The sequence below is a fragment of the Anolis sagrei genome, chromosome Y, assembly GCF_037176765.1.
Source record: "Anolis sagrei isolate rAnoSag1 chromosome Y, rAnoSag1.mat, whole genome shotgun sequence".
Lineage (NCBI taxonomy): Eukaryota > Metazoa > Chordata > Lepidosauria > Squamata > Dactyloidae > Anolis > Anolis sagrei.
In genome coordinates this window covers 14371619-14382991 of record NC_090035.1, presented here as the reverse complement: position 1 = coordinate 14382991, position 11373 = coordinate 14371619, and the positions used below count along the sequence as shown (strand labels likewise).

Genomic DNA, 11373 nt, shown 5'->3' with positions numbered 1-11373 from the left:
TGCAAGGGCTATATTGTTGTTTATTCATTTAGTCACTTCTGACTCTTTGTGACCTCATGGACCAGCCCACACCAGGGCTCCCTGTCAGCCATCACCACCCCCAGCTCCTTCAAGGTCAATCCAGTCACTTCAAGGATACCATCCATCCATTTTGCCCTTGGTCGGCCCCTCTTCCTTTTCCCTTCCATTTTCCCCAGCATCATTGTCTTCTCTAAGCTTTCCTGTCTTTTCATGATGTGGCCAAAGTACTTCATCTTTGCATACAGTCAATATTTTCCTTTCCAGGTTCAAATGTTGGAAAGGTGGGCCCATTGAAGGGTCCCTTTTCTGCTGCTGTCCCAGGGATTGGAGCACAATGCAACCATAGATGCGGATGGCAGGAAAAGAGATCCCGCCTCAATGTTCACAAGAATGCCCAAAGAATCAGGGGAGTCTGGGGAGCCTCCTTCTCCAGAGTTTTCTAAGCAGGGGCTGCAGAGCCATCTGTCAGGAGGGATCAGATGGCATCTCCCTGCCTAAAAGAAGGGGGCTGAACTGAATTACCTTTAGGGGACTCTTCAGACTCTAAGAGTCTTTGATTCTATAGCTGCATCTCTTTCCATGAATCTACTAATGTCTATGAGCCTGGGTCTGTTAGGAGGGATCGGATGATGCCCTCTCATCTTGCAGAAGGGGGTTGGACTAGATGGCCTTTAAGGGACCTTTCAAACTTATGACCCTTTGATTGTATAAACCAGGGGTCCTCAAATTAAGGCCCGGGGGCTGGATACGGCCCTCCAAGGTCATTTACCCGGCCCTCACTCAGGGTCAACCTAAGTTTGAAATAATAAATAATAATAAAACTTTATTTGTATCCCGCTACCATCTCCCCAAGGGACTCAGTGCGGCTTACATGAGGCCGAGCCCACAATACATCAATAATAAAGCAATAGCAAACAAACAATACAAAACAGTTAAAATATTTCTCATAAACAGAAATAAAAATAAGCAATACAGTAACACAACAAGCAATTACAATCCTATAGCTGGGCCAAATGTAAATTTTTAAATTTTAAAAAGTAATGCTGGGCATTGGCAAGGAAGGATATAACTGGGATAGAAATTTTGGAGGGGATAGGGCGAGCAAATCAATCCTAAATCAATAATAAAGTGCATTTTGAGGACATATTGCTGAGAGATTCAGTTATTCTGGAAAGGCACACTGGAACAACCACGTTTTCAGGCTCCTCCTAAAAAATGACTTGAAATCACACAACAACAACAATCCTATCTCATCAGCCAAATGCAGGCCCACACTTCTCATTGAAGTACTAATAAGTTTAGATTTGTTAAAATTGTTCATTTTAATTATTGTGTTAATTGTTTTTTGCACTACAAATAAGATACGTGCAGTGTGAACAGCAATTCATTCATTTTTTTTTTCAAATTATAATCCGGCCCTTCAACAGTTTGAAGGACTGTGACCTGGCCCTCTGTTTAAAAAGTTTGTGGACCCATGGTATAAACAGAGGGAGAAGGGGGTTAGACTGGATGGCCTTTAGGAGACCCTTCAAACTCCAGGAGTCCATGATTCTATAAACAGAGGCTGGATGGCCATCTGTCATGTGGGGTTGAATGGTGCCTTCCTGTGTGACAGGTGGGGGTAGCACTGGATGGCCTTTAGGAGACCCTTCCAACTCTACGACTCTATGAATCTGATGTGCCTAGAAAAAGTAGGTCACAGAGATTTTCCACTTCCTGCAAGATACACCAGCCCACAAGAGGCAGGGAAGAAAAAGTGGGACTCACTCTGGTCTCCTCCATAGAACCATCATGAATGCATCCAAAAGGGAATATAGGCAGATGGGCCTAAGTAAGTGTTTCTACCCACTTCCTCCTTCCCCATCTGCCTCTATTTCCCAGAGATACTTGCCATTGGCCTTAATAATATGATGATGGAACATTGCATCATTGGGTCACTTGCAGGGGCCATTAAGGCCGTAGCGGTCCTATGTTGTCGCACTATTTAATGTGAGGCTAACCCTCAATTAGCCTGATTTTGAGGAACCCAGACCCCCAATTCCCCCCATTTCCTAGGTCAGGATTAGCAGGGAAGCAATGGGATTTTTTGCAGCCTCTCAATATGATGATGGCATTAAGGCAAATTGGGGCACCTCCTTTTCTAAACATAAGTGGGTTATTCTAGCATCAAGAGGAAATATTTTATTTTATTTTAATTATTATGATTTTTTTTTTTTAGGTGGGGATGGTGGAGAAAGTTAATTTTAATGGGTCATGTATAGGAAAATTACCGACTTTACAAACTGTATAATGATTGGGTTCCTGTGAGTTGTCCAGGCTGTCTGGCCATGTTCCAGAAGCATTCTCTCCTGACATTTTGCCCATTCACCTTTGGTGAATAGGTACACAACCTCACACTATCACTCAGCCGCAATGTTTCTGCCATTGAAGTACACATCCCCCCCCCCCCCCCCCCGTGGGAAAGCTTGGTTCCAAAACCTTGTTTTTAATTGAGCTCCCCTTGCAAGTAACCTGCCCCTCCTTTTATCTCACTCGAGTTTTTAATCTTTTTAAATCATTTTATTCTGCACCTGTGGCCCGCCCATTGTCACTGTGATTGTAATTTTATATTGCTAATATATTTATATGGTTTATTGTTATTATGTAATTATGTTGTTGTTGTTTGTTGTTGTGTTTTTTGGTTTTACTCTGTTGTAATTCGTTATTTGGGCTTGGCCTCATATAAGCCACTCAGAGTCCCCGTTGGGGGAGATGGTGACGGGGTAAAAATAAAGTTTATTATTATTATTTTTATTATTATTATCATCTATAGCAGGCATCCTCAGAGGTTGTGAGGTTTGTTGGAAACTAGGCAAGAAGGGTTTATATATCTGTGGAATGTCTAGGGTGGGAGAAAGAACTCTTGTCTGTTGGAGACAAGTGTGAATGTTGCAATTGGCCACCTTAATTAGTACTAAATGGCTTTGCAGCTTCAAAGCCTAGCTGCTTCCTGCCTGGAGGCATCCTTTGTTGTTCGAGAGGTCCAGCATTTCTGTGTTCTCAAATAATATGCTGTGTCCAAGTTGGTTCATCAAGTGCTCTACTATGGCTGAGAGCACAAAAATGCTGGGCCACTCTAACAATCACCATGTCAGACTACACATAGAAGCCGCTGAAATCCACCAGCATATGGACATTTTCAACAAAAAAGAGGAAACCTTAAAAATGAACAAAATCTAGTTACCAGAATATAAAAACTCTAAAATCAGAACAGTAAGCAAAGAACAATACTAAAAAAACAGAGGAATTCCAGACAGGTAACAATCAGGGCCAGTTAATCACCTCCCAACAAAGGATTACCCAGTCAGCAACCAGCCAGACTTTGAAGCCAGGCTAATCAAGTTGGTCCCCAATGGCGCAATGGGTTAAACCCTTGTGCCGGCAGGACTGAAGACCAGCCAGAGGTCCAAGTCCAGGTAGAACACGGATGAGCTCCCTCTGTCAGCTCCAGCTCCCCATGCGAGGACATAAGAGAAGTTTTACCATCTCTTAAGGATGGTAAAACATCAAAACATCTGGGTGTCCCCTGGGCAATGTCCTTGCAGACGGCCAATTCTTTCACACTAGAAGCGACTTGTAGTTTCTCAATTCACTCCTGACATGAAAAAATGCTGGCCAATGGCAACATTCACACTTTCCTCAAACAGACAAGAATTCTTTCTCCCACCCTGGACATTACACAGATATATAAACCCCACTTGCCTAGTTTCCAACAGATCTCACAACCTCTGAGGATGCCTGCCATAGATGTGGGTGAAACCTCAGGAGAGAATATAATATAATAATAATAATATAATAACAAAAACAATAACAAAAACACAACGCATTTAAAAACCTATGGCTGGGCCAAATGTATAATTAAAAATTTTAAAATAATGCTGGGCATGAACAGGTAACGTGTAATTGGGATAGAGGTTTTGGAGAGGGAAGAAATGTGCAGACAATCTAAAGTCATTATTAAAGTGTATGTAAGGACATATTGCTGGGAGTTTCTTTCTGGAACCTAGCCATATAGCCCGAAAAACTCACAGCAACCCAGTGATTCCTGCCATGAAAACCTTTGACAGCACAATGCTAAAATGTTTAATATATACATATTAAAATATTAAATATATTTTATATAGATATCTGAAATATTACAATATGTCAAAATATTTAGCATATTTTAATACATGTATATGTAAAAAAAGAGTAAACAAACTACTGATACTAAAGATTGTCAGATACACCCTGATTTCAGTACCAACAAGGAAAAAATATGTTAAGATAAATTTCTAAGATGGATCCCATTTTTATATAAGAAAAATTGTGTCTTAGAGTAGAAGAAAGACAGGAATAAACCATATTAGAAATGCAAAAGAACAAGAGACGGCAGTGCAGCCAGCTTTAGGGAGGAGTGTATTTTCAGCCATGCAACTCGGTGCAGTTTTTGCTCCGTTGCTCAATGAAACCTTGCAGTCAACAACTGCAACAAGGGCTTCAGGAAATGAATTGGGGAAGAAGCGGAAGCCAAGGACACTTCTGTGCTTCCTTTTGGAGAGAAGTCTAGCAGTTTTGCAAAATCTGGTCCCATCTTTGCTGGGGGAACACAATGAATGTTCTCCAGAATTTCTTTAAGTTAGTTTAGAGATCTCTCCTTGATTAACATAGTAAGTCTATTCATTTCTGCAAGTTTACTTATTTTCCTAAGCCAATTGTTTTGTGTTGGAAACATTGAGTCTTTCCATCTTTGAGCAGAGATCATTCTTGCTGCCCTCATCATGTCTAACCATCACCTATAATTATACCGGTATATATACTGGTGGCACAGTGGGTTAAACCCCTGTGCCGGCAGGACTGAAGGCTGACAGGTCACAGGTTCGAATCTGAGGAGAGGCGGATGAGCTTCCTCTATCAGCTCCAGCTCCTCATATGGGGACATGAGAGAAGCCTCCCACAAGGATGATAAAAGCATCAAATCATCTGGGCGTCCCCTGGGCAACGTCCTTGCAGACGGCCAATTCTCTCATACCAGAAGCGACTTGGAGTTTCTCAAGTCACTCCTAACATGACAAAAAAAATCATTATTATTATTATTATTATTTAATACATGTATATGTTTACCGACTAAATCTGTGCAGGTACTTCTGGAATTCCTCTTCCTATTATTATTGTATTCCTATTCCTATTATTATTGTATTGTCGAAGGCTTTCATGGCTGGAATCACTAGGTTCTTGTGAGTTTTTTCAGGCTATAGGGCCATGTTCTAGAAGTATTTCTCCTGATGTTTCGCCTGCATCTATGGCAAGCATCCTCAGAGGTAGTGAGGTCTGTTGGAAATAGGACAATGGGTTTATATATCTGTGGAATGGCTGGGGTGGGGCAAAGAGTTCTTCTCTGCTAGAGCTAGGTGTGAATGTTTCAACTGACCACTTTAATTAGCATTTGAAGGCCTGCCTGAGCCTGGGAAGATCTTTTGTTGAGAGGTGTTAAGATGTGCCTGGTTGTTTCCTCTCTGCTGTTTGCAGAAGAGCTGCAAGACCAAGAACAAAACACGAGAGTCAAGATGAAGATCCACCCAGAGGAAAAGTGTTCCTGCCATACATCAAGGGAACCACTGACCGCATTGGGAAGCTGATGAGGAAACACAACATACAAACAATCTACAAACCCACCAAGAAAATCCAACAAATGCTACGTTCAGCAAAGGACAAGAGGGATCCTCTCACCTCTGCAGGAGTCTACCGTATACCATGCAGCTGTGGACAAGTCTACATAGGGACCACCAAACGCAGCATTGCCCAGACACGCATCAAGGAACACGAAAGGCATTGCAGACTCCTTCAACCAGAGAAGTCAGCCATAGCAGAGCACCTGATGAACCAGCCTGGACATAGCATATTATTTGAGAACACAGAAATGCTGGACCACACCAACAACCACCATGTCAGACTAGACAGAGAAGCCATTGAAATCCACAAGCATGTGGACAATTTCAACAGAAAGGAAGAGACCATGAAAATGAACAAAATCTGGCTACCAGTATTAAAATATTACAACAGCAAAACAGCAGAGAGGAAACAACCAGGCACATCTTAACACCTCTCAACAAAAGATTTTCCCAGGCTCGGGCAGGCCTTCAAATACTAATGAAGGTAGTCAGTTGAAACATTCACACCTAGCTCTAGCAGAGAAGAGCTCTTTGCCCCACCCCAGCCATTCCACAGATATATAAACCCATTGTCCTAATTCCAACAGACCTCACTACCTCTGAGGATGCTTGCCATAGATGCAGGCGAAACGTCAGGAGAAATGCCTCTAGAACATGGCCCTATAGCCCAAAAAAACCCACAAGAACCTTATTATTATTATTATTTATAAATGAAGTAAAATACGCAATCAAAGCCCTCACAAGAGATAGCCATCCAGTATCTGCTTAAAAGCATACTGAGAAGATGCCATCATCATTATCAATTATTACACTACGTAGCATGATTTTTGTTTCTGGGTTATACATGTCATTCCCTAGTTGGTTTTTGGAGTCTTCTTTGATTTATTTTTAGCTGTATTTAGGTTCGACAGACTACTCACCTGAGTGGCAGCAGAGCTGGGTAATGGTCCTCTTGCCTCCATTCTGGGCCTCCAAGGGCACCAAGCCCAGCACACCTGGAAGAAAGGGACACCTGGTCAGGTGAGCCATGGACTTCCCAGAGACCCTAATCCCCCCATGACCCCAAATGACCCCCTTTCTCTTCCCCACCTCCTTTGCAGGAAGCAGGGCCTTCTTGATAGCTGCTCCTAGGAAACTACATTCCAAAGCTAGCTCTTTTGCTATCCTTCCATTAGAAAATGAGGGGTGGCGGATGGACCCAATATATGGGTGGGAGAGAAGATCATGGTACTTTAAGCACCTAAGCCTTATAGAATCTATGAGTTGGAAGGAAACCCCAAAGGCCATCCACTCTAAACCTATTCATCCCAGGCAAGAAAACATCATCAAACTCTACCAAAAGATGGCTGCCCAGCTTCTATTAGGGAAGGAGGCTCCATTAAACTCCCAGGCATTGTGTATCTAGAGTTAGAAGGGTCCCCTAAGCCCATGTAGTCCAATCCTATTCATGCCAGGCAGAAGACACCATCGGAGCCCTCTCGACAGATGGCCATGCTTCCTCTCTTTATAGAATCACAGAATTGGAAGGGACCCCAAGGACTATCTAGCCCAACCCTCCTGCCAGGCAGGATGATAGAATTACATTATATTACATTATTATCTCTTATTATTATTATCATTATAATATTCATAAAGTTGGGAGTCCAAGGGCCATCCAGCCCAACCCACTTCTCCCAGGTAGGATGATAGAATTAGATTATATATTATCCATAATCATATTACTATCATCTTCATTATAACATTCATTAAGCTGGAAGAGACCCCCAAGGGCCATCCAGTCCAACCTACCAGTCACAATGATAAATACTATTATTTTATACAACTAGCTGTCCCCTGCCACACGTTGCTGTGGCCCAGTCTGTGGATATGTGCTTTGTGTGTGTATATATTTGTGTATATGTGTATATATGTGAGTTTGGTTTTTATGTTTTGTGTATATTGTTTATATGCTTTGATGTTTTCTACTTTATTGTTATGTTGTTTATTTTATTGTAATTTGAATTTTTGTATTGTAATTTGTTGTTCGGGCTTGGCCCCATGGAAGCCGCTCCGAGTCCCTGTTGGGGGAGTTGGTGGTGGGGTATAAATAAAGTTTATTATTATTATTGATGATAAAAACATCAAATCATCCAGGTGTCTCCTGGGCAATGTCTTTGCAGACAATCAATTCTCTCACACCAGAAGCGACTTGCAGTTTCTCAACACGACACGACAAAAAAAATTATTATTATTATTATTATTAGCCTCTTCCACTGCTGCTCCAGCTCTCCCAGGGTCAAAAGGCAGTGCCAGGTAGGAGGGGGCGGGGCTGTGGTCAGTGGGCGGGGCTCCACCGCCAAGGCCTCACCTGCGGTCTCGGTGTTGAAGGCGATCCAGCGGCCATTGGCCTTGATGCAGCTCAATGCAGGCGCAGGGCAGGCGCCCCGGATATCTCTGATCCAGGCCTGGGAGAAGGAAGAGAGAGAGATGGAAAGTCAGAAAGCGGGAGGGACATCCTGCAACACATCTTGCCCTAGTTTTTCAATTAATATCTCTTTATAGAGCAGGCCTAGGCCAACTTGGGCCCTCCAAGTGTTTTGGACTTCAACTCCCACCATTCCTAACAGCCTCAGGCCTCTTCCTTTTCCCCCTCAGCCGCTTAAGCGGCTGAGGGGGAAAAGGAAGAGGCCTGAGGCTGTTAGGAATGATGGGAGTTGAAGTCCAAAACACCTGAAGGGCCCAAGCTGGCCTAGGCCTAGTCTAGACCAACCCTTTGGCATGTTAACGCATTCAAGCAGGCCTCCAACGCAAAAAGCAGAAGGTTGTCATGGCAACAGGCGGCCTCCCCCTCACTGCCTGGCTTTGCGCCCTCATTATGCGCAGCAGGTTCATTTCCTGTCATCTGCTGCCATTTCTGCCCAAATGATCCATTTGCAGAAATGCACCTAAAAGGCTTGAAAGCTGTTCACAGGGCAAAGAGCAAAGCGTGGGGTGTTCTCCTGTAGAGTTGGAAGGGCGCCCCAAGGGCCATCCAGACCCACCCCCTTCTGCCATAAAGGAAGGCACCATCCAAAGCCTCCCCGACAGATGGCTGTCCGGTCTCTGTTGAATGGCAGGATCCTTGAGTTGGACTTTAAGGGTCATCTAGTCCAATTCTCTTCTGCCTGGCAAAAAGACACCATCCAATCCTTCTCGACAGATGGCCATCCATCCCTTGCTTAATAACAATAACAACAATAGAACCATAGGAACCAGTTCAACTCCCTTCTACCTAGCATAAAGACAGCATCCGATCCTTCTCGACAGATGGTCATCCACCCCCTGCTTAACAACAACAACAACAACAACAACAATAGAAACATAGGAATATAGTTGGAAGAGACTCCCAAGGACCACTCAGATCAATCTCCTTCTGCCACAAAGGAAGACACCATCCGATCCCTCCTGAGAGATGGCTATCCAATCCCTGCTTAATAGTAATAATAACAATAATATAGTTGGAAGGGACCCCCAAGGGCCAACCTGACCAATTCTATCTGCCATAAATACACCATGTAATCCTTCCCAACAGATGGCCATCCTGCTGCTGCTTAACAACAACAACAACAATAGAATCATAGAATCCTAGAGTTGGAAGAGACCTCATGGGCCATCCAGTCCTACCCTCTGCCAAGAAGCACGAATATTGCATTCAAAGCACCCCTGACAGATGGCCATCCAGCCTCTGTTTAAAAGCCTCCAAAGAAGGAGCCTCCACCACACTCCGTGGCAGAGAGTTCCACTGCTGAACAGCTCTCACAGTCATGAAGTTCTTCCTAATGTTCAGATGGAATCTCCTTTCTTGTAGTTTGAAGCATAGGAACATAATTGGAAGGGACTCCCAAGGACCACTCAGACCAATCTCCTTCTGCCACAAGGGAAGACACCATCCGATCCCTCCTGACAGATGGCCATTCAGTCCCTGATAATAATAATAAAAATAATATAGTTGGAAGGGACCCCCAAGGGCCAACCTGACCAATTCTATCTGCCATAAATACACTATCCAGTCCTTCCCAATGGATGGCCATCCTGCTGCTGCTTAACAACAACAACAACAACAACAACAACAACAACAACAACAGAACCATAGGAACATAGTTGGAAGGGACTCCCAAAGACCACTCAGACCAATCTCCTTCTGCCACAAAGGAAGACACCATCCGATCCCTCCTGACAGATGGCTATCCAGTCATAATAATAATAATAATAATAATATAGTTGGAAGCGACTCCCAAGGGGCAACCTGACCAACCCTTTCTCCCATAAAGAAAGACACCATCCGATCCTTCTCAACAGATGGCCATCCAGCTGTGGCTTAATAATAATAATAATAATAATAATAATAACAATAACAAAAACAATAATAATAGAACCATAGGATCGTAGAGTTGGAAGGAACCCCCAAGGGCCATCCAGTCCAACCTGCCACAAAGCAAGACACCATCTGATCCCTCCTGACAGATGGCCATCCAGCCCCTGCTTAATAATAATAATAATGACAACAATAATAATAATAGAACCATAGGAACACAGAACTGGAAAGGATCTCAAATGGTCACTCTCATCAATCTCCTTCTGCCACAAAGCAAGACACCATCCGATCCTTCCTGACAGATGGCCATCCAGCCCCTGCTTAACAATAATAATAATAATAATAATAGCAACAACAACAATAAAAGAACCATAGGGACATAGAGTTGGAAGGGACCTCCAAGGGTTATCCAGACCAATCTCCTGTTACAAAGGAAGACACTATTTGAACCCTCCCAACAGATGGCCATCCAGCCCCTATTTAATAATAATAATAATAGCAACAACAACAATAACAGAACCATAGGGACATAAGAGTTGGAAGGGACCTCCAAGGATTATCCAGACCAATCTCCTGTTACAAAGGAAGACACTATCTGATCCCTCCCGACAGATGGCCATCCAGCCCCTGCTTAATAATAATAATAATAATAATAATAATAATAATAATTGGAAGGGACTCCCAAGGGCCAGCCTGACCAACCCTTTCTGCCATAAAGAAAGGCACCACCCGATCCTTCCCAACAGATGGCCATCGAGCTGCTGCTTGATAATAATAATAATGACAACAACAACAATAACAGAACCATACAACAAAAGGAAGACACAAAGAAGGAAGGAATCCTAGAATCCTAGGCTTGGAAAGGATTCCCCAAGGGCCACCCAGTCCAACCTTATTCTGAAACAAAGCAAAACATCATCTGATCCCTCCTGACAGATGTCCATCCATCCCCTGCTTAATCACAACCAAGTTTAACCACAAACCACCCCTCAGAATATGTATTGTCGGCCCCTTTATGCCATTATCTGGTTCTGTAGTTGAGTTGAGGGATGCCAGGGTGCCCTGCCTTGGAAGGGTGATTCAGAGGAAGCAGGAAGGGAGGTTTTAACGCGGGATGGTAGCGAGGGAACTGCAAGTGTGGACGGACTCATTGCAACGCCCCCTCCTTCCCTTCCCCCCGGCCCCGCCCACCTCCTTTCGGGCCACCCTGGCCTCCGCGTGCCGGAATTTGGACGCCTTGAACCGGTTCATGCTCTTCCTCTCTGCCGCCTCTGTTCAGGCTTCGCTCCGGATCCGCTGGGGATGGGCAGGCCACGCCCCTCGTTCAAG

General features: G+C 43.8%; 1 protein-coding gene across 3 annotated transcripts in view; it reads right to left on the bottom strand.

The window, feature by feature from the left end:
- Window positions 1-11373, bottom strand: part of LOC132782061 (mitochondrial import inner membrane translocase subunit TIM16-like) — a 78679-nt gene extending 67306 nt beyond the window's left edge. For 2 of the 3 annotated variants that reach the window (XM_067461703.1, XM_067461701.1), the window contains exons 1-3: window positions 8461-8596; window positions 8059-8155; window positions 6632-6706 (exon numbers count right to left, since the gene is read on the bottom strand). In XM_067461703.1, coding sequence (XP_067317804.1) covers window positions 6632-6706; window positions 8059-8155; window positions 8461-8592 — 304 coding nt within the window. In that variant the 5' untranslated portion in view covers window positions 8593-8596. Of the gene's footprint in view, window positions 1-6631; window positions 6707-8058; window positions 8156-8460; window positions 8597-11235 lie in introns of those variants that run through there. The other variant, XM_067461702.1, reaches the window with a different exon arrangement.